The sequence below is a fragment of the Plodia interpunctella genome, chromosome 22 (genome assembly GCF_027563975.2).
Source record: "Plodia interpunctella isolate USDA-ARS_2022_Savannah chromosome 22, ilPloInte3.2, whole genome shotgun sequence".
In the NCBI taxonomy this organism is placed as follows: domain Eukaryota; kingdom Metazoa; phylum Arthropoda; class Insecta; order Lepidoptera; family Pyralidae; genus Plodia; species Plodia interpunctella.
In genome coordinates, this window is record NC_071315.1 from 5333039 (window position 1) to 5359120 (window position 26082).

At 34.5% G+C, this 26082-nt stretch overlaps 1 protein-coding gene across 44 annotated transcripts in view; it reads left to right on the forward strand.

Moving 5' to 3' along the window:
• The window catches only part of shot (short stop), a 248344-nt gene that overhangs the window by 108109 nt on the left and 114153 nt on the right, over nucleotides 1-26082 (forward strand). For 32 of the 44 annotated variants that reach the window (XM_053762623.1, XM_053762587.2, XM_053762595.2 and 29 more), the window contains exons 2-4: nucleotides 580-1288; nucleotides 24835-25028; nucleotides 25839-25924. In XM_053762623.1, coding sequence (XP_053618598.1) covers nucleotides 644-1288; nucleotides 24835-25028; nucleotides 25839-25924 — 925 coding nt within the window. In that variant the 5' untranslated portion in view covers nucleotides 580-643. The remainder of the gene's footprint in view (nucleotides 1-579; nucleotides 1289-24834; nucleotides 25029-25838; nucleotides 25925-26082) is intronic. The other 12 variants (XM_053762603.2, XM_053762607.2, XM_053762631.2 and 9 more) reach the window with 2 other exon arrangements.

Genomic DNA, 26082 nt, shown 5'->3' on the forward strand with positions numbered 1-26082 from the left:
GTACGTTTTACATAATAAAGTCACATAATGCATTCGTGATTATCCACGTCACCCACGTAATAAACTTGATCTTGTAGAATATGAGCGTCATTTGGTCGCTACATATTGTTTACTCAAGCATTTCGGTCAAGGTTAACCACATTCTGTCTGTATCCATATTACATTTCTTTTATACTATCTCATTCATCAGTTTCTGCAAATATATCTTCGTATTCATGGTGTTTTCCATCAGCAGAACTTGCTTGTGTAATTTCTTTAGAATCTATAACTGATTATCGAAGTTCTTTAAAAGGATTCTAGCATATTGTGTCGACGGCCGGAAGGGTCTCGCCATATTCGTCGCCCGCACGCACCTTTTACGGCACCATGAACGCACCTAATCCTTCGCATACTTAGCATAGCTATTTTTAATTTCGACGTCGAAATATACTTAATTTACTTTCGAAACTATGTGATAATTTCTCACACATTGTCTATTATTCAAAAACTTTCATATTTTTGGACTTGTCGCCGGTGTCGGTAACGGTACGAATGGAACGCGTCTCGAATCGGTAATACATCACGCTAATGTGATTCCAGTGCGTATCTGAACTGCAAAAACGTTATTATGCTTCTCGAAGGCCTCTCGGCCTAAGAACCTGCGATGTCGATGTATCGATTCGTAAAAGAGGGAAGCAGCAAGCGGCTCTTTGTCCAGGGCACGCTTGAGAACGACGATTCTAAGCCATTGAAGTCAAGTTTGAAGAAACCTTCCCAGTCTCCTGTTGGTTCACCAATCACTACTAGTCTGAACCTGGCTTCTGTACCGAAAAGCCTGCGAGAAGGTTTGACAAGAAACGAGACGGTATATGATGGGAATTACCCAGGCATGGAGAGAAGAGAGAGTTACCGTTCTGGTTCGTATAGAGAGGAGAGTTACAATGGCAGAATCGTCCATGATGGGAATCAGACTCATTTTGAGTACGACGGCGGCGAGAGCGCTCTTGCTGTGCCGACTTCAGCTGGAGGGAGAGGCATATCCGAGCTGCAGGCGATTCATACGAACAAAAGATTGTCGACCGAGGTCCTCGGCTCTTCGCTAGAGTCGACGAAGATCTCGAAGAAAGACGACAGCGGGCAGAGACGCATCACGACCAGGATCGTAAGGAAGGTGACAACGTTGACTCGTGGTGAGGAGAAGGCGTCTGCTGAAGATTTAGCAAGAGGAGGTCGTGAAGTGCACAGATCTGCTGAACACTACAGACATGTGGAAATGGAGGCGACCCATCCTGGTCCTAGAAAAGTAAAGGTATTTTGTTTACGCACTAACAAACCAGTGCTTTTTTAAAACTAAATAATATAGAAAGTTCATCGCTAATGTTTTAATACCAATTAATTGTATACACAATACTTTTGCCCTTAATTAGTTTGTGATAGGAAATATCTATAACGGTTTAATGAGATGAGCTCGCTAATACCTTAATTGTCTTCATCAATATTTCACGAAACATCACGCTTGTTTTTACAACTATTGAACTAAATTTCTTCGCCTCTAATACCACCTTGTACGGTAACTAATGTCAGTAGGCGTCGCTTCAAATTTTAGGTATGATATCCGAAGGACCCCACGAGGTGTCTTTTCCAATATTTCCTACCGCTATGTTTCCTAAATCAGCTCAAATCAGCGTGCAGATCCAACGAAATAAGAACCCTCCTGCCACGGGATAAAGTTCTTTCTCGTATGACTGTCATTCGTGAATTGACTTTCTGTACATTTACTTATTCCATACTAATGACGAGAACTAACGATTAAATTACCAGGTATCACGTCTGGAATAATTGCTTCGGACATTTGTATAATAGCATTGTCTTGAGCGACGTTAAAGATAATCTTAACCGATTTGTCTATCTTATCGACCCCTATTATTATATTTTCATGTTCTGAAGCTATTTAAAGTTTACAATCATATTTACATTTCATTTTATCATTTAATTTTCATGTTTCTCGTTTATTGAAATTGTTTCCTTATAAAATGTCATTTACATTTTGTGTGCCAAATATAAATTCACAATAGTAAATATTTGGCACTTTCGATTTCTTAAAATCTTCAAGCAGTTTCTATAACATCTCCACATATGTAATCTCCAATATTCCTAAACGTAAAAACATTAGTTACATTATCATTAGACGACCTCGGTGGCGCAGTAGTACAGTGGTTGCCTCTGAACCGTGAAGTCCCGGGTTTGATCCCCGGTCGGGTCATGATGGAAAATGAACTTTTTCTGATTGCCCCGGGTCTTGGTTGTTTATCTATATTTGTATTTATTATAAAATATAGTATCGTTGAGTTAGTATCCAATAACACAAGTCTCGAATTTATTTTGTGGGGCTAGCTCCATCTGTGTGATTTGTCCTAATATATTTATTTATTATTCGCGTTAATAGTTGTATTCAATGACGAGCTATCAAATAGATCACGCGTCTGAAGGCTCGCCCAATACAGGCAACGATTTATCTACTGTCAAAGCGATTGAAGCCTGCTCGCCAAATGATTTCAATTACAATGACGTATATGGACTGGGGAGAAAGGAGACCTAATATGGTCTTAGATTGATGAGTTTAGGAGCTATTCATCTGTATGACTCTTAAGTATAAGACGAGACTGCTCTCGTCTTATATTTGAGAGTCATACATTCAATAGTATCATAAGTACAAAGGTCTAGTATTTTTCTTCTCATCTCACTCCTAAATGTCTACAAAGTTTTTTTTCCATTAGGAACCAATTTGCTGTTACTATGATCCTCAAAGCAAATAAATAAGTAGCAATAATTTCTTCGGATTCTGTATCACGCTAGTGTAATAAAATTATATGATACGTTAACACTAATAAATGTTAGGCAATTATAATAATGATATATCTTTCTCATATGCATTTCTCGTATGCATCGTTATAGTCTTATTTTTGCAAATGTACAGTGAACATTATCATTCTCCCGAGTTGAAGATTGGCACATACACGTTTCAAATGCTATTACCTTTTTAAAGGTGTCTTCAAACCAATCATGGAATACTAAATCCTACATCCATTGCAAAACTTCAAGGAAAATGGCGTCTTTAGCAAAAGCACTGACGTCTTAACGGTATCTAGTATTTTTCTTGTACGACTAACAAAGTTGCGGCTAATTGACGTTTGCGTAGTTTTAATGTGAGCTATCCTTTGTCTGTAGATAAAACTAAGTGATGTATGATGATTTGCTTGCAGCGTTTCAATTGGCCTTTGCAAACGGAAGTGTTGCCCTTATGTGTACTTTTGTCTTTCTCTATAATTCTATTTTCGGAATAAATGAAATGAAACAGTAAATTATGTGAAGATATTTAACGAGCTTTTTAATTAAAATGACCAATAATAGTAAAAAAAACAAGTAATAGACCTCTGTTGATCCCTTTCTGGGACAAGGCCGGTTTTGTACGCGTCTCTTTTATTAATGCATTCTGTTATAAAGAGTTTACAAGCAAAATTCTTTATAAACATCAACTGGTCTAGTTGAGTGTCTTCTAGTAAGGTCCGTGTCAATTTGATAGACAGTGGCTTGATCGGGATCTGCACAGTCACAGAGATCATCAATGATCATAAAAACAATGTTTCGTGTAGATTCGAAAACTGTCTTAAATGGTCATACATATATCGTGACTGCAGAATGCAAATGTGAACACGATTATGACCTAGCCTTGGTGACGTCATCGCAGATTTTGTGATAATTGTACATAACATTTTGCGTTGTGACTGGTGGTGACATGTTACACAAACATTATTATGTTTTTGTACAACGCCGATTCCTATTTTGTTTTTGTGTCTATCTAATGCAACTGACTCATTGTAAATTTTCTTTTTAAAAGCATTTGTAATCGTTTTAAAAGTTATTCCAACATAAAGTAAGTAAAAACATCCTTTATTACACCAAGAACAAATTCAAGGAATTATTTTGAACAAGACAAAGTGAAAGATGTACAATTGGGCGCTAGTGTACTCGTAATCTATTGTTTGTAATTAATTTTTATTGCCCGAAAAGTAAGTACATCAATAAAAACCAGGACAAGAAAGATACATCAACGGCGGATATTATTCTATGTAGGGATCTCTTACAGTCATAGGGTTTATTTGGTGATAGACACAGAGATAGGTTGATTGGTCTTCCTTCAAACTAAACCTTTTTGTTATGAGAAATCCTGTTTTTAAGTTAATTAACCAGCTTATTATAAATATTGCAAAAACTTGATCGTGATCCTTGAAAATAACTTTATTTTTTTATCAATTAACACATTTAAGAATTTTAAGTTATCTAGAAGTTTAAGTATCATTAGACTCGTGGTCATTTTGGTCACGCGAGGCCAAATTTCGATGGGTCATTTGAAAAATATAGTTAATTTGTCTGTACAATCGGCACATTTTTAACGATTATATCATTTAACCTTTAGCTTATTAATCGAGGCTGTGTGGATCTGTTTACGGTAATATTTAATTTCGAATTTGACTTAGTTTATCCGAAGTGGAATTTGTTATATCTACAGTAAAATAACCGACAATTGTTTTTGTAACTGAATAGAAGGTGCTTCGTTTCGGCCACTTATATTTTTACTGGTACAGAAAGAAGAAAATTTATTTCCTCCTATAAAACCTGATACTTTCAAATCTTTTAATGTTATATTAGTAGCATGTTAGAAATTTGTACTTCTTTTGTATCATGTTCCCATTTTCCTAGATTTTACTTGACGTAATGGTTGAATTTTGATGACAATGACATTTATAGGTACCGAACTTAATTTTCATTCGATGCTTTCTTAGATGTAAATCCCAACTTCCTCCTCACCAATGTCTAGTTTTCTAGTCGTGCGTTCTGTAACTAGGTTATACTAACGTCTGTATATTTTGGAGTCGTGATGCGACTCACGCCTTTCGGTCCACATAGCTGGCAGGTTATCTCGCTGAAGTCACGCCCTTGCCTTCAAATATCACTGGGATCTTTGGAAAGTTCTGAAGACTGTCATGCGCTCAGGAATTTTACACGTTTTTAAAATTTCTACTTAGTGTCTTTATAAAGTGCTATTTGGTGTCTTTCTTCACCGCCAGTAAGCAAGTAGAAATCGTAAAGAAAACCTTTGGTATCTTTCAATTTTTTGGTCATAAATAACTTTTTTTTTGCCTTAAGTAGTATGAAATTATTAAACAATGAAAATAAGTCTGTAAATATTGCATCACAGTCGTTTTATTTTTCTATGCATATGTATATATTTTTTGCGGTCAGTTACACTTTTAACCTTCTTAATGTTGTGGAAAACATTTAGAACAGACTATATATGGCTATTTATGTAGCAGACTGCTGAACTTTAAAGTCTATCGTCTGTTGTTATTCTCCTATCACCTACTTTCTATCTTCCTTTAGCAATTTACAGTAAAACACCTTCAAACGATCAATATTGTTTAGTTTCACGATCGTTTTCATTGTTAATTTCATTATTTATATAGCCCATAAGTATATATGTATATTTATTTTAATGAGTATAGTCTTATACAATACTATTCTTTGGCGAAAGTCAATCAGTCAGTCAGTCTCATTGACCACCATGATTTTGAAAGAGAGATAATATTTCCAATAAAAATTGACCCACTGTTTGTGCAATTCATCAAAACACATTGATGTGTTTTCGAAAGCATTTAAAAATTACATTTTATTTATTAAAAATTTGAGTGCCGTTATATCTGTAGAAATTCTTGAAGAAAACAAAAATCATATCGACTACTTAGAAACGAATACAATAGTAAATTTCTCTGCATCCACAATATCGATTTAGAGAAGATCTTATTCGATATTCATCAGTAAAAACCCCACAATCCGATCAATTAAACAATTACTACCAATGTGGGGTTTCTATCGGGTATATAATAAAGACGCGAGTGTTTTCACCTAATTAGTGTGATCAGAATCGACATTGTGGCGGACTGAAATGTTAAATTGAGCATGACATGTTTACATGCCATGCTAATATGTGCCATGTTGCTCGTACATAGCTCTCGGAAGTTTTTGCTACGTATGTTTCTAGATCTTGAATATGACTAGCTTTCAAGCGTTGTCCTTTCAAATGAAAGAATTTATTTGAAAGAATAACGAGAAAAACTGCCGGATGTGATATATACTTACTTTATTACTTACATACAGCACTGACGTATTTTTTTTCTTAAAACTAAGTTTTTCGTTAGCAATACCGCGCTTCGTAGTAATTTAGGATTCTTCCTCCTAAAATAAAATTTAATAAAGTATATAATTTATATTCAACCTAACGTGGTATTAGACTTTACCCGTTACAAAATACTAAAAGATATATATATATATATAGAAAAGTTCTCTTTATTCATATGCGTGGTATGTAATGGTCTTAAGAATAGACGAATTGATAAGTTAAATGCATGTATTTACATGTAAACGTACTCAAAAGCAATGCGTTTGTGTGAATTAGTTTAATAGCTCGTCTGTTTGTTTTACATTCCCGTTTTATGGGATTGTTCATTCCTTAGAAAATAGACATAATCTATCTATATTACTCTAAACCTATGTTGGCGATGGCCACATTGACTTAAAACCTCAATAGGTTTTGACGTTTTCTTAAAGAAAAAGCTATATTGACTGTGTCATTCAAAATAAACTAGTGGAAAAATAAAGGTTGCAAAAAACTGCTGCATCGTTTAACTCACGCAATTATATCCCTTGAAATATAATTTGAACCAGCTGACGCTGTCGTCTACAACCTACCTCCCGTAATGGTGGATGATTAAAAAGTTATTTTTTTTATGCTTAATCAAAAATGTGCAAAAATATATCAGTTTATTTACACTGCTTCTTGACGGCCAGAGCATGCTATTTATAGGTAGAAAGGAATAGTCTTAACTAATTCAAATCAACACAAAGTAACGTTTATTTTAAAAACCAATCAATTAGACCGTTTATAGTTAATTAAAAGTCCATTAATGATTTCAATAATCAATCTTCAGTAGAAGCTGATGCGGATATAAAGTGAGGAATGCTTTAATAAATGACTGTTAATGCACAATGGTTACATTCACATCACGATCGTGAACTAGCTGTGTAGACAGTAAATATTGCTTTCCAAAGTCGTGCTTCACTAATTCGAACTAATATAAAAGATCCAACTTGCCATGCAAATCGATTGAGCAAGGATTTTCATTAAAATATTCAATGTTTTTTTTGTTATAACCATATATAAGCTATGACGAATATGAAACGCTATGTCACGAATAGCATTCGTATATAATTTTCCATTTATACTATCAGTTTTAATGAAACGATTAAGAAAATTAAAACAAAATCTTAAAGAGTCGTGGTGTGCCCCAAGGAACAGTACTTGGGCCCATTTTCTCCCCGTACTATCACATGATGTTTTGTCTCTCTCCGTTATATGTGTAGTGAAGTGAACGGTATTTTTTTGCATAAAGTAGTACAATTTACATGAACTTCCCTTGTTAGTGCTCGCTAGGTGAGAAATTATTTCCTCTATGGGCTTGTAAAGTCCGCATTACTTTATAAAATTAATATCCTGTGAAGAGTACATGTAACATTTGAAAGCTATTTTCACTATTATTATTTCTTAGATCAAGATTAGATATATATTTTATGTATAAAATAATAGCCAATATTTAGGACCATCTGTGTCTATGTAGATGATTTTATAATGACAGAAAAGTTCTGATATTATTATTTTGTATTTATATGTTATTGACTTGGTACTTATAATACCAACTTATTATCATTGTATAGGTGGATTAATGGCCTTCCCCTATTTACGTTTAATATAAAAAAGGTGTTTCCAAAATTCCAACAAAATCTCAGTCGTACAATGTGGGAATTTTCAATTTCTTATTTTCAAAGAAGGAAGATCATTAAGAAAGCGTGTGTAGATGCAATATGTTTTATGAATGAATGAATGTTTATTGGCAAGTAACAAGTTTCTATTTTTATTAGTAACTCTTATAAACTGCGTTAGTAAATATGTAATTAGAATGTAAAAAACATTCTCATGATTAATTAGAATGATAACATTTCCCCAAATAAACTACCTATTATTTATTTTAAAATTTTGAAAGTTGAAAGTCACAAAAATCTTTAAGCAAGCAGACATTGCAAATCTGGAATACCTGCAAATTCTCAGGTCTTGCCCAACAATGGGTTTAGACAAGCACCGGTGCGGATCTCCGCCAGTGATTTATGAAGATGTGAACGGAACCGTGACTGATCTAGAGACTTAACTTGTGTCTCTGACGAAGCTGTGGGAATCACGTTATTCGGATATCGGATATCAGGCAAATAGAAGTGTCAAATGCTATATTGAAAATTTCGTTCCTCCCGTGCTAGTTGAAATTACGGGATATGTTTTGTGCTCTCGTAGACTCCACATAGATAGAAAAGATATTTCTAAGCCCTGTTGTTTCTTCGGGGAGTTGTCTGTCGTTAATGGAATAATTGTATATTGAACTAGCTTCTTCCCGCGGCTTCGCCCGCGTAATTATTCCACGGGAACAGATATTTTTTCGGACCTTATTTCCTTCTTCATACTTCAAACTCCATGTATGCAGAATTTCAAAAAGATTGGTTGAGATGATAAAGCGTGAAGAGGTAACAAACTTACTTTCGCAGTTATGATATTAGTTATGATATCTTATACTCTGTATATGATACTGGTGTGTACAAATATAGCTATACGGAAATGAAAATAGAAAATAATGTGAAACGACCAGCGTGAGTGTATTATGGAATTGCTACTGCGCCGAGAAAATAACTTCTATTGTCATAAATAGATATATAAATAAATAAATAAATAAATAAAATCCTCATTTTGTGTTGGAAATGCTCATTGAAAAGATAACTTAAACATACAATTGGTTCGAGCTGTACTAATAATGCTATCAATTTGAAATGCTCGCAGTTTACTTACGGGACAATTAGAAGAGTTGTCTTTCACATTAGTGTTTTGTTAAATGTCATCATTTACCTTGTAGACAATTTGTAAAGGAATTCGTAGTGCTGGCTCGTCTAGCAAATCATTCGATATTTTTACCACATTTTTATGCAATTTTAACTTTGCGTGATTTTAGAATGTTACTTGCGTTATTCTTAAATTTATTGACACAGACAATTATTTCCTTGATGATATGTAACACAGGATAATACAGTCTCGTTTCTTTATGTTTACTTACTTACTTATTATTTACTTACTTATTTTACGACTACATTAATTATAATATATATTTCTTACGTTAATTTTAATCAAATTATTTCCTCGGTTCGTAAATATGGCAACTCGGACCAATTAGAAATCAAATCAAAGGAAATTTAAACTTGGAACAGGCAAGATGGCGGGCGGAAGTACACAGGTGCGCCGGCACATGACAGTGTAGTGGCGCGCGCACCCATGCGTTAACCTGTGCACTTGTCTGGCCGTCTATGGTTCTTACTTTTTTATTTGTTTCGTGCCAGTATTAATAAAATTATGAAAAAAAACTGTTACGCTTGGCGAAGAAATAGGAATATATAATGATCGACATTGTAAAACAGAACAAACGAATCGATCGATTTAACATTTTTTTTTGTTTAATAAACAAACTAATAAATGAACTTAACAATCGAAGTGACAAATAATCGCAATCAAGAAATAATGTAGATGTCAGATTTCCCAAAACAATTTACTTTGTAATAAAAATTTTACGCTTTGTATCTTTTATGGCTATCAAGAACTGATCAAGGATTGGACTCGCTTCATTACTACTTTACGGCGTTTATACTGCCACCGGCTACATTGTTTCAACGAGATTATTTAGTTTTATAACTAGACATCATATTTATTGCGACGATTAGATTTTTCTTATTGTGGTATATAAAATAATAGAAACGCCCTGGGGCTTCGCTTTCGTGGGAATTTCGGGATAAAAAGTATGTGTTATTCCAGTTTATATTCTGTCCGTGTATTCATAACAATCCGTCCAGTAGATTTACACACAAACATACGTACACACATACATTCTCACAACTTTCCCATTTATAATATTACTAAGATTATTTATCTGTGTCTTTTCGACTTTTAACGTCTTTTTCCATCTCCGCCACAAATCAAGGCAAACATGGTGAGGAAACCTGCGCACTTGACAGTTTACTAGTGTGTATGCGATTACTTGCCACTAGGTATCGGTAAGTTCTCGTAAAAGTCACATCAGATGCCTTTAGTCGACTTGAATAAAATCTGACACCGTTAGCAATAACACACTGGATAAAAAAGAAAGAACATCTTTTTTAGCCATTAGGCGAATTTCAGTGTTTTAATAGAAGTTAGTTATAAACTCGATCAAAGCTCCTACTAGCGAGTTACTAAGCCTTATATATTATAAAACAATGTCCTGTGCCGCCTCTGTCTATCTGTCCACGATAAACTCAAAAACTACTGCAGAGATTTCTACCAATAGATAGCGTGATTTCTGAAGAAGGTTGAGGTGTATAATTTGTTGTTTTAAATTTGTTAGCCGCTAGTGAGTATTAAAATAAAATATTACAAGATCTGTATCAAAGGCTGTGTAGAAATCAAAGGTCATTCGCAAGGAAGCTGATCGAAAGTGTCAGTTCCGCGCTGATAACTGGGAGAAAGCAAAAGGGATCGAGAAAGTACAGCGATAACCCGACATGCGATAGGTGGGCTTATAGCAGCGTGGATGTTGCCGGCGTGGCGTTAATTGAAATGTGCGTGCCTGGTGGCCCGATGATGCAGCCAATATACTGACACGGACATAATATTGCTCGGTTTTGTTTTGGGCGACATGTTTCTTCTTGTTTTTACCATTTACCATTTTTAATGCGGTCGGCGCATAATTTCTTCAATTTATAATATAAAATTTGCATGCCTCGCCATAATTATCCATATGTCATTCCTAATGTTCTCCTTCTATCTGTTTTTCTGTTTTGCTGTTCTTTTCGATGGGTCGCTCTCATATAGGTTTACTTAAAATTAGTATTGGATATATGGCTAGTACACAAGGCAATGTCAGTATCATTAATATAATTGTTGGAATTATTAAACTGTGATCAACATCATCGTCATCAACAACCATTTAAACGTACCCACTGCTGGGGCACTGGCCTTCCTTATACACCTTAAACAGTTCAGTTATGGACTGATAAGGAGTATGGACCATAACCCCCCACGGTCACATTATAATATGCTATCAAGTGGAAATAATTATATATAAATTAAGAAATTTATGTCGATCTGTTGCAAATTTCGGCCAATGTGTTATTGCAATTTCGTAGCCAACAATGCACGGCGACTATTAAAATTTAAGTAGCAACGGAGACATTTTTACCAGTGATTCGTTAACAAAACAACAATAAGTAAAATAGGTTTCATTAATTTATACTTTACAAATACATATGTCGAATTAATTAGATAGTTTATGTTCTATATGTTTCGTATTCCAACAGGTCATTGAAGCGTATTCTTAACGCTCTGATTAGCAAGACCAAATCTCTAACATACTAAAATTTATTTGTGAAGATTGTTAACTTGCAAAATGTTTCATTTTACATTGTGAAGGCATTCTTTGTCTGATATACAACATCAGGAGCTATTTTCCACAGAACCACACACAATATAATAATTTTATTATCTTCTTTTTTTATAATCTGTCCTGAAAAAAAAAACGAACAAAAATCAGATGTTTTTTTGACTCTTCATAGAATATAATTGTACTACAGATTTTTTTTTTTACTTTTGAAGCATATTGTTGCGCTCAGAGCGCGTGTTTTAGTTCTAAATGTGTCCCTAGCTTGTTGTTTACGATATATTATCGTGATAAAATACCATAAACTGAGAATTTATTATGAGATTAACCTGCAATAAAAGTATATGACGCGTTATTATAAATATAGTATAAGAACATTAGGTCTTCCAAGTCCTTCAAATCAAAAGTACCAGGGTGTTATAAGATATGTATACGAGCTTTAACTGTATCGGACTTGTATCCTATTTTGGATTTATTTTATACGTTATCATCATTTTTGGAGTGGCCAACTGTTTTCTCTGCCCACTTTTCATCTTGATCAATTTATTATAATGTGTTTAAACCGGATAATCTTTTCACGTCACTTAGAATTTTCAAGCTAAGTCCACGTTTTGGTTCAAGTTTTTTTTTTTAATAAATTGAATTTTAATTATTTCAAATATCACATTTTTTTCTTTTATTACGTTCTAAATTCACAATCAGTTTTTCAATACTTTGTGATGATATTTCAACTCTTGTCGACCTCGGGCACATTACGTATAATTATTATATACATTTATTTATTAGCTGTTGCCCGCGGTTCCGTCCTCGATATAAAAGTATACATTTGTAGTATTAGTATGGGTTAATAATTTTGAATAATATGATGTAGTAAAAGCCTTAGCTACCTTATCACATTTATAATAATTTATAATCTAAATACATATTCACGGTAAAACATAATTTAGTGTTTTTAAAGTTTTTAACGCTTTGAAAAACCTTTGTGTGTTTAGATCCATGCACAAAACCCCTGACAAACTCCCACATCTATCAGGAGTGTACTGCTCCTTATATAAAAACACCTCTGGTCATAATTCAGATTGCCTCATTACTTTTTGCCCACAGCTATGATCTACGATCCATGGTCTGCGATCATCCTTGATGACCATATATGGTAGCGATGTCAACAAACTCGTTTCTGACCTCATGTGTTTACCATTCGTTCGTATTGGACCTCATTTTTTATTAGATAAATATTTTCGATTCGTATCTTTGTTGAGAGTTCTGGGTCAAATAAATGTTCATCTTGGTAAGTTTTTTTTAAATTTGTCTTTATATGATAAAATCACACAGATTGAGTTAGTCCCGAAGTAAGTTCGAGACTTGTGTTATGGGATACTAACTGAACGATACTATATTTTATATCATTTATAGATAAACATCCAAGACGATCGTTTTTCAGTAGATCCACTGATCAAGGATCGAATCCGGGACCTCCAGTGTAGCAGTGTGGTATGATGACCATTAGGCCACATACATAGGTCGTCGAGATTCATTTTGTGTTAATAATTTGCGTTGTTTTGAAATAATTTAATGTTTGTTAGCATTAAAATTAAGCATACAATTTTCTACAACGTACAGTAATATCAGTTCTAATCAAATTTACGCATTTACTGCACACTTAAAACTGAGGGCTCTGCGATGTCTCGTGATAATATAACAATCAAGCGATTTTCCCTCTACAATACAGTTCACATTGTATCCAGCGACAATCTTCAGACTCGAAATGGAGAATACGCGATTGTTTTTAAACTATCACACAAACTGCTCTGAAATCAATATGAAAATCTATATTGTATTGTGACGAAGAGTAATTGATACACACTTTATAAGTTTTACAAAAATTACCTTATCTTGAATAAAAGATTTTCTCACGATCTTTTCTATTTTTAAACTATTTACACGTATTGACTGATTCTAAAAAAAATTGTATCATTTCACACGAATTGAGGATTGAAAGAAATGTTACAATTTTTATAAAGCAATCTTTTGCGAAGAGAATTATATTTCGTGAAGAGTTCATTCTGCAAGTCATTGGAAGCTAAAAAAATTACAACAAATTTGATCGTTTGAAGCACAGATTTATTATTCGAAGGCCTATAGCTTTACGCTACTAAATGAAATTCTGCAAACAAATATACTTTCTCATCTGTTATTTAGTTTTCTATCAGTGCATCTCGTTCTAATTTCTCCGTTATATTTACAAAGGGCGATCGATGACGTCACGAGCTCCGGTCACGATGAGTATGATCACGAACATTGAGTGGAAATAGATTGTATTTTACGCACTCTACATGTAGATTTGTTTCTATATCTCTCACTAATACTCGTATGTATCCGATTTCATCGCGGCTGTGACGACTGAAGCCAGGGATTTGTGTAAATGAATAATCTTTATACAATACATAAAACACATCTCGTCACAGTGTTAGTTGCCATACTACTCCGAAACATCTTGATCGATTTTGATGAAATTTTGTTTGTATATTAAGGTCTATCTATTTTTTATACCACCAGAATGAAGTTGCTAGTTATTTTTTAAGATTCGCCTCTGATTGTATGATATGCCTGCTTTGATGGAGTTGCAGAATATATAAGCTTATACATATATCTTCATTCCTATGTACATAGGTTGTCAACACAGTAACACCTTGTATATTTATGTAATTATTTATTTAGATTTTAAGTATATTTATTTATTTTCTTACAATTTATTGTCTTCTATGTTAATGTTGTACGCTATTACATCTGACGAGCCTGCTACTGTATACACGTCCTCTCAACCTATCGCCGGTTGACTGTAAGAGATCCCTACTATAAGTCCGCCGTTGTACAATGTATCTTTCTTGTATTAATTTTTATTAATGTGCTTATTTTCGTGCAATAAAGTTATTACAAACAAACAAACAAGTTTGTACATTTGTTTTCATCTCTTTATTTTTCTTTTTGTTGATCTATATTTAGTTTGTATCTGATGAAAGGAGTTGTTCCTGTATTCTATTAATCTTCGAGTTATAAACCTCAGTACATATTGTTACTACATTCAGAATCCACTTCATTCAACAGACGTTCCGATATCTCAAGAGATCAATCTTGATATATTTAATCCACCATTGAACTTCATTCGAGGTCAGCGATCCTGTGCTCCCTAAAATAATTTCAGTAACGTCGTATTTAGTTTTGGTAGAAATATACCTAAAAATGTCAGATAGTAGTACTAGCTACGCCCCGGGGCTTCGCTCCCTTGGGAATTTTGGGATTAAAAGTACCCTATGTTTTATTCCAGATTATATTATACTCGTGTATCAAATTTCAGAATATTTTCGGTCCAGTAGATTTTGCGTGAAAGAGTAACAAACATACATACACACATCCTCACTGATAAAGTATCTGATAACAAAAATGTAACACATTGAACAGCGTTATAAATTATGTTTCACAAGTGTTGGATATGACTATCTGGCCAATCACATGAAGCACTTTTATCTAGCGGTTAGTTTATCTGTCAGATTACAGCATGATAATTTATCAGAAAGTGGTGTAACAGGCCCCTAATATTATCTGTTAAAACGGGGATTTATAAAAAATAGTTATTCAAAATCAAGTAAAAATAAACACTACAAAAATAAAATCACAGAAAAATTGGATTTAACATCGATCAAATTTAAAAGCTTGAACCCAAATAAATTGCTCAATCGGTAAATTATGGAATCGGTCACGATTTTGGAATTCTGTGAAACATATTGGTTTAGTTCGATAAATGGTTTTAAATGAAGTAACTATATACGTTTATTATTTTATTTTAGGTAATTCTTTAATCTAAATCGTCGTAATTATTATAAAGAGGTAAGCGTTTGTGAGTTTGTATATTTGAGGCGGGTAATCTACGAAACTACCGAACCAATTTCAAAAATTCAGCATTAGAAAGGTACATTATCCAATATTGCTATAAGCTATATTTTATCTCAAAATTCCCACGGGAGCAAAGCCCCGGGCAACATCTAGTTATTTATTTAATGATATATATTGCTGGCCTTTCTGAAACATAAGTTAGTCCACATTTATTAGTTGACATCCATAGAGGCTGCGGTGAAGTTTGTTACGCCGCTTCTTCTTCACCTGCGATTTTGATGTCAATAACTGATGTATCATCCTAAATTGAATAAAGAATTTTGTATTTAAATTTATTTAGATGCTTTAAATTATGATTTAAATTAATTTAGATGCTTTAAATCATAATTTAAAAATTCTTTATTCAATTTAGGATTATATATCAGTTATTGATTTTTCTCTATTTGTCTTGAAAAATAGATTATGATTTGACACTATAATTAAAACCGTTCCTGATTTTATCGCAATACATTTAATGTATATTTCTTAAATTTGCATTTTTAAAGAATAATAACTAAAATAAATAACAAAAATTCTACACAAGGAAAGAGACAGAATTACTAACTCAGAATGGTTTTGAATTTTTAGCCGCCATTTTATTTTCCCAAAGACAGACGGACAGTACAGCAGATTATTTGATTGATTGTCTATCTTATCTTTATTTTGATCTTTGTTATAGTTTTATCGTTCTATAAGATCTGCTCGAAGGAAATTAACTTTCTCTATTAACTGTTTTCGGTTTGTTTTTGCCAGTTTTGTATTATGATTTTGAAAGTATCATTTAAGAAATTAATATACATGATGTCTAAATGTTTCTTTACGTAAATATCTTGGTATTTAGTTCATACATAAATATTATGATAAAGATATGGACAACATCAGGTAGATTAACTTTGAAAAGACGACCAAAGACGACTTAATTGGCTATCACACAAAAATATTGGTCATTTGATATTAGTTATCTGGTAAAAATATAATCATGTTGTCAGAAGTAATTATTCTACGCGGACTAAGTCGCGGGTAAACAGTTAGTTGTGAATAAAATGTCGGCTTGAACTACTAACTTAAAGACAAACCACAATTCAGTATTGAGCGATTTATTTCTTCACATCCATATTCCACAAAGAAATAGTATTTTCTGTATCACCGCAAAAACTCGAACTTGAATCTTGAATCCGATTGAATTTTCGTCTTATCTCCTTTGGAATAAAGTCGAATTCTGATTGTTCATGTAACTGGCTGACTCCTCAGGCATGACTACACCGTTTCGTTGTTTTTGACGTCTCGCAGCGCCAGTCTTTGATGCCTTCTTCTCCATTCATATTGAGGTATTCCGCTCGGAGCACCGATTCGAATGGCACCGATTCGAATAGCACATAACGCGTTCCGTTTAGATAATCAGTATTCTAATTTCTGGTGTGATTGGAAAAATAATTTATGATGTGTTAGAGAGCTGCCTTTTAGAACAACTTTTAGAACAACACAAAAGTTACAGTTCTAATTGAAATGTTGAAGAATCATCACCTTTATTTTCAGTCCGCACAACCCTGGGCCGGGTATAGGCATTCATTTTTTCCTTCCTACGGTCTTGCATTAGTCTAATCCATCGCTGTCCCGTGTGACTCAATCAGTGTCGACCAGCGGGTTTAAAGGCTTTGGAGAACCACCAGTGAGATGAATACATTTTATATATTTTACTAGCCGCGTCCGGCTTCATTCCCGTAGGAATTTTGGGATAAAATATATCCTATGTCATAACTACCGAAACTACCAAATGTCACAACAATCCGTCAAGTAGATTTTGCGTGAAAGAATAACAAGCATACATACATATTGACAAACTTTCGCATTTATAATATTAGATAGATAGATAGATAAACTCTTTATTGCACCATTTACAAAGGAGTACAGTTATAACAAGATATTTTTATTTATTTTATATATAATAGGTATAATATTAGTGGGATAGGATCGACTGTAATCTATACTGTAATGTATATTATTATTAATTTTACATACGATTGTCAGAAATATGCATCGTCGAATCTTCACAAATACTTATGATTTTAAAAAAGGAATTCCTCGAATCGAACCTAAAATATATTGACTGGTGCTAAACGAAACCTATGCGATTAAAATCGGTGCCAATCGAATAGGTGCGCGAAACACCTCTTCGTTCGTATGCGAGATTATCAGCAAATAGAACTTGAATTATTTTGCTATTGTTAATTGAATCAACGTGATTCAGCTCATTGGTGGTATTTGGTTCACTGTACACACCAAAAACCAAATACCGAAAACATGTGTAAAATTATTCGTATAGTCTTTGTTGTGTGCGTTTAATTGAATTTTAGGTTTTTATTAAGCAATAACTTTCTTTTTATTGGTGTTTCAATATTATACTCACATGTTGTCTTCTTTATTTTTTATATATTCAGGTATTTGAATTTCGTTTCTTGTGCTTATTAAATCTGCATTCGCTGTTAGGTTTCATCGATAAAAATGTGCTAAAAAATTTGATGCCAACCGATAGGTTTCTACTCATATCGATACCAAAATTTCAATTCAAACTATTTAACCTAGTAGGTATTGGGATTTATAACATTTAAATTTTTTATTGGTGCCAAAGTTGAAAACTAAATTTCAAGACGTGTCCGTCCAAGTTCCTCACTCTCAACGTTTTCTCGATTTCTTCCTTAGCCGTTGATTGTCCGACAATGGATCCCAGAGTGGCCCAGGAACCACTTTCTTACTTTTTTGTATCCACTTCGCACGATCGTCGGCAATGTCGGTGTTCCATGTATTGACCCCACTTCATATACAACAATTTTATTAATAAACCAACTGCGCAACTCGGCTACGCTCACGTGAGAATTTCGGGATAAAAAGTACCCTATGTGTTATTCCGGGTAATTTTCTACCCGTGTACCAAATTTCATAACAATCGGTCCAGTATATACTGCGTGAAGAGGTAACAAACAAACAAACTTACTTTCGCATTTATAACATTAGTTGGGATACTCTATACACGTTTTGTCAGTGGAATATCGCCACGCCTCTCTGTTCTCTGCTTTTACATTTTCCCTAACAAAAGTAATATTAATTTGAGTTTTATACGTTCTTGATTTTTCTCATCTTAATTTATTGTGTTACAATAATTTATCGAATCCCAGATGTCCAAATTATTTCGAAAACATGGTGATTCAGTTATTTGTCACAGCGTCGCCATCTTCTTTGAACTCCCAACGCCAACTGGGACATAGCATATCATCAAGCGGATTCAAATTGGGCTAACATACCGACGGGGTGTATGAGTCTTTATATATGTGCTTCCTCGACTCAGTTTGTGTTGGATGTTATTGTGAAATGTGTGAAATTCGGAACGGAGCTTTGATGTTTTATGGTTACTTATTTTTTATAAGTGTTTTTGCAAGTCGTTTTTATAAAGAGCCAACGGAATCGATTCCAATCCACAATTAAGAGGAACAGAAATATGGTAGCAGAGGTTTTGATGTGCACGGCACTTAAATGTTATTGAAACCCAGGAACGTTCATTATAATGATGTTCAATATTGTTAAAATAAATTGTCGCTTCTCAAAAATATCTCGTGTAAATATTAAATACAGTAAGTTATGGTCACTGATATAAAGTTTTTGAGATCGCTGTGTTTAATCGGTTGAATGCAAAATTATGCGCCGTTTAATGCGAATATTTTAAACTTGTTCTTTTTGGTGTCGCATTATGCGTCATAGCTTTTAATGTGCACTGCGTTTTTGGAATAATTTTTAAGCTCCGTTACTGTTGTGGTCGACTTTCCTGTGTCGATAGCACAAACAAACAAAAGTCTGTCCATGTTTAACTTACAAGCACTTGTGCTTGACTTACAGACTTTAATATGGCAAGCCATATTTACCAGTTACTGGACATTTATTTACTGGAGTTCATATAAGTAAATGGGACGATATTTCCATCGTCCCATCAATGGGACATCCAAGTAGCTACGGAAAGAAGGGGTAAAACCAATACTATCGATTTACTGCATATTATATATTCTTTAATGAAACCTTGCATTCCACGATGTACGTGTAAGTCACAACTGAAGTTGTCCATAAAAACGTCAACTATGAACCAAAGGCCCTGACACCATATACAAGTTATCGAGATCACAGAAAATCCACTTTCATATAAATGACGATGTGAGAACTGAATATCTTTACTGAGTTGTGGCCTGTTGAAAATGCTGCAGCACATTTTTTTTAATCTTACGTATGTGTTTGTGGTTTGGTTTTTAAAAAAAAACGGGATTCTATTCTATTCTATTCTAACAATTTGTACCGTCTGTGTTGTGTCCACCGGACCCGCGATACAACCTTAGGGCTTCGCCGTCGAGTATTGTCAATTTATCCATTAACTGAAGATATTTGACGACCTCGGTGGCGCAGTGGTAAAGTGCTTGCCACTGAACCGAGAGGTCCCGGGTTCGATCCCCGGTCGGGTCATGATGGAAAATGATCTTTTTCTGATTGGCCCGGGTCTTGGATGTTTATCTATATATGTATTTGTTATAAAATATAGTATCATTGAGTTAGTATCCCATAACACAAGTCTCGAACTTACTTTGGGGCTAGCTCAATCTATGTGATTCGTCCTAAAATATTTATTTATATTTATTTATTTATATTTCAATATTTTCTGACAAATATTTATTAGAGCTAGTATTAAAAATTATGTTAATATTTTTTGTTTGGAATACTACTAATAATTATTGAATTTAATAAACGTGCAGATCAGTTAGGTAGTACTCAATATAATTTCTGTAAATTTTTTAGTTTGCAGTATGACATCATGCCATACCTCACCTCGATGTGACGCCTACGCACTCAGCCTGACCAAATACTCGGTTTTACTCTATATTTGATATATGTTTTAGTACAAACTATATAGCATAATATATGTAGTCTAACATGGAAGAAGAGATTTACAAAGACCGATCCAATCTCCCAATCTCCAGACCCGACCCCGAATAAAGTAGGAGAAAGAGTGGAAGAAGAAGGAGAAGAGACATAGTATATGTATATTACACTACACTATACTAATGTTACATACAAACATACTAAAACTATACTAGAAAAGATTGACTGGAACAGATAGCTTTACCGCTTTGTACCTTTAATTTTTTTTTTCCTCTCGTGGCAAGGCAGTCCTACTAATATTATTATATTATAAATGCGAAAGTTTGTGAGGATGTGTTTATGTATGTTTGTTACACTATTACGCAAAATCTACTGGATCGATTGTTACAAAATTTGGTACACGAGTATAATATAAACTGGAATAACACATAGGGTACTTTTTATCCTGAAGTTCTTTGGGCGCAGCTAGTAAATAATTTTTGTATTGTATAAGGTTTTTCATATTTTAACAGAAGCAACCATCTCAACAGCAAACAAACAGCGAAAGTTACTGATTATGTATGCCGTCACGAGCTGTTTGTCAGCTCTGTATCACCGTGACACTGCTTTCATTCACTAATGGAAGAATGCCGGGTGATGCTCGTGTATGATTGTGATCAGAAATTGTTATAGTTTCCACGTTGCCTTTAGTGGTGCTGAGGTGGTGGATCTGATGTAGGTCTTAATTAGGATATGATCCAACCTGATCTACATTGATTGATCTGACGGTTTCCGAAATTCTATTGGTCCTACTAATATTATGAAATGCGAAAGTTTGTGAGGATGTATGTGTGTTTGTGACACTTTCGCGCAAAATCTACTGGACGGATTATTGTGAATATTGGTACACGGGTAGAATACAACCTGGAACAACACAGAGTACTTTTTATCTCAAAATTTTTACGGGAGCGAAGCCCCGGGGCGCTGCTAGTAAGATATAAAATGTTCGTGTTACTGATTATTTTGTTACCATACACCTCAGAAACGGATTGACTTTGCTGATTAAACTTTATATATTTATTATATGTCAGAGAATACATTGTTATCTATTTTTTATACCCCTATGTGATAAGGGTGAAGACGGGACCGGCCGCCAGTATTTGTATTATATATATATATATATATATATATATATATGTGAAACACAATTAAATAATATTATATAATACTACATTTATTTATGTACTTTCTTATGTAAATACCAACAAATAGTGAATACCTCGGCCCAAGAGTAACCGACAACGGTACAAATAGTCACGTACAGAATGCTATTGTGTCCGTCCGTAACAAAAAGCGTATTTATCTTGCGATGGTGGATCGATGGCGGTATTTGTGTCACGACGCCTGAACACCCTTTATTTTGAAAGCTTTTCTTTTCTTTTACGCTCGCTATCGGCAATCAGCTCGCCAAACTTTGACGGTTTCGACGTCCATTGCTGGTTTTTACTTGCGGTAAATAGTTATTACACAAAGTAATTACGCAATATTCGTTTATTCGCGTCGGCATCGGTCTAAAGTTTGATCATTATGTTCAATTAATTTAAATTAACTGAACGCTTCTGAATCCTAACTAGTATTAAAAATACGATAGTAAGTTTGTTTTTTACCTCTTTACGCTCTATCTGTTCAACTTATATTCTTGAAATTTTGCATACATTAGTAGTTTGAAGTATGGAGAGGTACATAGGGTACTTTACCTTTCTTTACGTAAAAATACATATTCCCGTCGGGAATTTACGCGGGCGAAACCGCGGGCAACAATTATTCTATTATAATCAAGTATTCAGAAATTAGACATTTTTACATTTCGTAAATTAATATTTATTCATGATCCTCGAAAGCTACAATCTTTATGCCATATTATTGTGAATGTAGAAGCGATCCGCAATTTAAGAAGATGATCTAGTTTTTTTCACCAAGCTACCAAAATCAAATCGATTGGTTTAGGTCGTTCACCGGTCCACGAGTTATTGTGTTTATTGTGCTACATGGTCAGCTGTCTGGAACTGTTTTGTGGATTGGTCAGTTTACCTTATTTCTCATTTTAGAGGAAGGTTATTTTTGGAATTCAAGGACTTCATTTGACGACCTCGGTGGCGCAGTGGTAAAGTTCTTGCCACTGAACCGAGAGGTCCCGATCCCCGGTCGGGTCATGATGGAAAATGATCTTTTTCTGATTGATCCGGGTCTTGGATGTTTATTTATATGTATTTGTTATACAATATAGTATCGTTGAGTTAGTATCCCTTAACACAAGTCTCGAACTTACTTTGGGGCTAGCTCGATCTGTGTGATTTGTCCTAATATATTAATATTCATATCCTGTTTGCTATTTCCATGGGGGGTACGGATTTGAAGTGGGAAATAGCACCATAAATTCAGGGTAAACTTCTATTCTACACTCACAGGGTACAGTCGACCACATGTCAAGTTACCCTGCACGGATCCTAATTCCGCGGTGATAGAGCTGAACTTGCAATGAATTAGGGTAGGTTGTCATGCTTGTTGACTGTACATATGTGGTCGCGGCCGCAGTTAAAGTGAGTTATTGATTAACCCGCATCCAGACAGACGCATTTCCTCATAGTTCTCTAAATCCGAACCTGGATGCAAGCCAGGCGATGCATTGACCTGAAGGATTATTTTTAGCGCCTGACTAATATTTCGATATTTTTTAAATTATAAGTGCTTTAAAATATTACCAGCTGTACTGTCAACAGCACATCACCCTACCTTAATTCATTGCAAACCCGCTGCTATTACCGCGCCGTAGGGGTGCATGTAGGGTAACTTAATGTGCTGTTGACTGTACTGCCCATACGTTATTTTAGTTTATTATAGTTAGTTGACATAGGCTAACTGCCGCGGACGAAGCCTCGGGCTTCTAATAGGCTAATTTAATCAGATTTCCAACTATCTCCACACCAAAATTCACCTCGAGCCAATGCTCCGACCTCGGGCTTCTAAAAGACTAAGTTACTCAGCTCACCAACTGTCTCCACACCAAAATTCTCGTGCTCCGTTTTGACGTGAATAAAGGACAAACAAGTCTCACTTTCACATTTTTATTTAAGAAGTATAGAAATACTAGGTATGCGTAATATGGATAAGGATATAACGGGCAAAGACAATAGGAAGACACATTTGCAGGCCCATGTATATATACAAAAGTAGACACTGAATGACTGACTTACATATCAATGCACAGCCCAAACCGCTGGGTCTAGAAACTTCTATCCTTTAAGGGGGTAAAAAGGGGGTTCAATGTTTGTATGGGGAAACCAGATTAGTTGAAGAGTCTAAATATTTCAATGGAGTGAAAATAACGCGTGCTAAGCCGTGGGCAAAAGTTAGTAAAAAATTAAAGCCCAGTGTTGGGTTCGTAATCGTTTTGCCACCACTTATGGCTCTCCTTTTTTCGCGCCACTTTCTACGGTCTCATGCCACTTCCAAGTTCTCCAACAAAATTTGTTCAACAAAACAATGTTTTATGTATACTTATAATTATGTAGTATGAATTTTAACTAGTATACTGCCATGAATGACGCCATGCGCATAACTACTTAATTAGTTTTCTATAAATAAACCACAGACAAGAAGTTAACTACAAATTAAAATACATTTTTATTTATTTTGTAATTACAATGTAGGGCCATTTATTGGAATAAAACCAAATAACTAAAAATATACCTATAACTTAAAAATATTGATTTACTGTATTCCTAGATCAAATTATTAAAATTTTTTAAATAGCATTTTCTTCGTTTTCTTTTTCGTGCCATAACGTGCCATCAATAACTTTTTAATAGTTACTATTTTTTGTTTTTGCTTTGGGTAGCTATCTGTTTTGCTACACGTTGTATCTATTGTTGATAAATAACTTAATTGGATTTTTTCTCATGAATCCGATAACATCACGTAATGGAGATTTATAGCCATAGTCGCCGGTTGTTCATTATGTTATTATAGTTTCTTAAGAAAGTTATTTGAAAATACCTATATTTTTACTAGTGTATGCCTCAGGAGTCCGCCTTTCTTTGGAATTTCCAGAAAGTTTACAATACGTGATTGATCATATAAAGATATTACTTATTTTATTAGCCCAAAACATTATAACAGACAATTATATTTCTAACAAAATTGTTGTATGGAATTTAATTTATAAGTTGGTTTTATATGTATATCCCATGTCGTATTACTGGTAGAGGCTGTGGAGACCACTTCCCATCAGGTGGGCCACATGCCTGTTTGATAGTATAAAAAAGGACAGTAGTCAAGCGCAGACATATCATGTTCAAATTCAAAATGTTTATTGTAAATAAGTACGGTAACTAATGCTCTTTCTCTTTCTTTCCAGATATCAGACATAGTGGTGGGACAAGAACCGAACGTGACCGCGCGCGAGGCGCTGCTGAGCTGGGCTCGGCGCTCCACGGCCAAATACCCTGGCGTCAGGGTGACAGACTTCACGTCTTCCTGGAGAGACGGACTTGCGTTCAACGCGCTCATACACAGGAACCGGCCTGATCTGATAGACTGGCGTAATATCAGGTTAGTAGCTGAGTGCGTTCGTGGCTACATCAGGCGGTTCATAGACAAATGTCTTCAGAGAGAGACGGATTGGCGTTCAACGCTCTCATGCACAGGAACCGGCCTAATCTGATAGACTGGCGTAATATGTATCATGTAACTTAAAAGTGGATAAACAGTTGAATCTGAATCCAACGTCACTTCCACCGTAACTTTCAACGTCCATTTTTCTAGACGGGACGGATTTACAGCTATTATTCACTTAGTATCAGTTTAGTAACTTTTTGTCAGTAACAAAAGCGTAAAGAGTGAGTGAGGTAATCGTACATTTATTATCAATGCTTGACACATAGAACCTAAGAAATAATGGTACTAGAACTGTCACATGATAAAAAAATAGGTTAACTATTTTTATGCATACAATTTTATGTCATAATTTAACATGGCATACTTTTTCTTATCGTAATAATAGTTACGCACAATATTAATTTGGCATAACGTTTTAGGCACAATTTTTTTATGCATACCTACCATAAGCATAACAATTTTTAAGCATAATATTCTAAACCATATTGGCGGCTTAGGGGTGGCCCAAGGGCCACCCCGCCGCACCCTAACCTACTGCTACACTATAGCTTTATGCAAATCAAAATTATGGTAAAATACATTAGCCTAAACTATAATTATGCTTATTGAAAAGGTATGCCAAAAACAAGTATGTCAAAATGTTATTATGTCAAAAAATTATATACTCGTTATGCTAAATTGAATTAGGATAAATAATTTATGCGAAAAAAAGGGGATCCCAAAAAAATACGTTATTATTTTCAGATCAAGACAGGTTCGAGAGCGTTTGGAGACGGCTTTCCATGTGGTCGAGAAGGAGTATGGAGTTACCAGGCTTTTGGATCCCGAAGGTAAGATAGACATTGCCACTCTCATCCTAACGTGTTTCTGGTGTCTTTTGGGGATGTTACATCGCGATGACTGTATTGTTGTGTGAATTTGATGTGGTTTCCACAGTTATATGGCGGATGGTCTAACGTAAAATCTGGTATAGGTTTCATCGCGATAT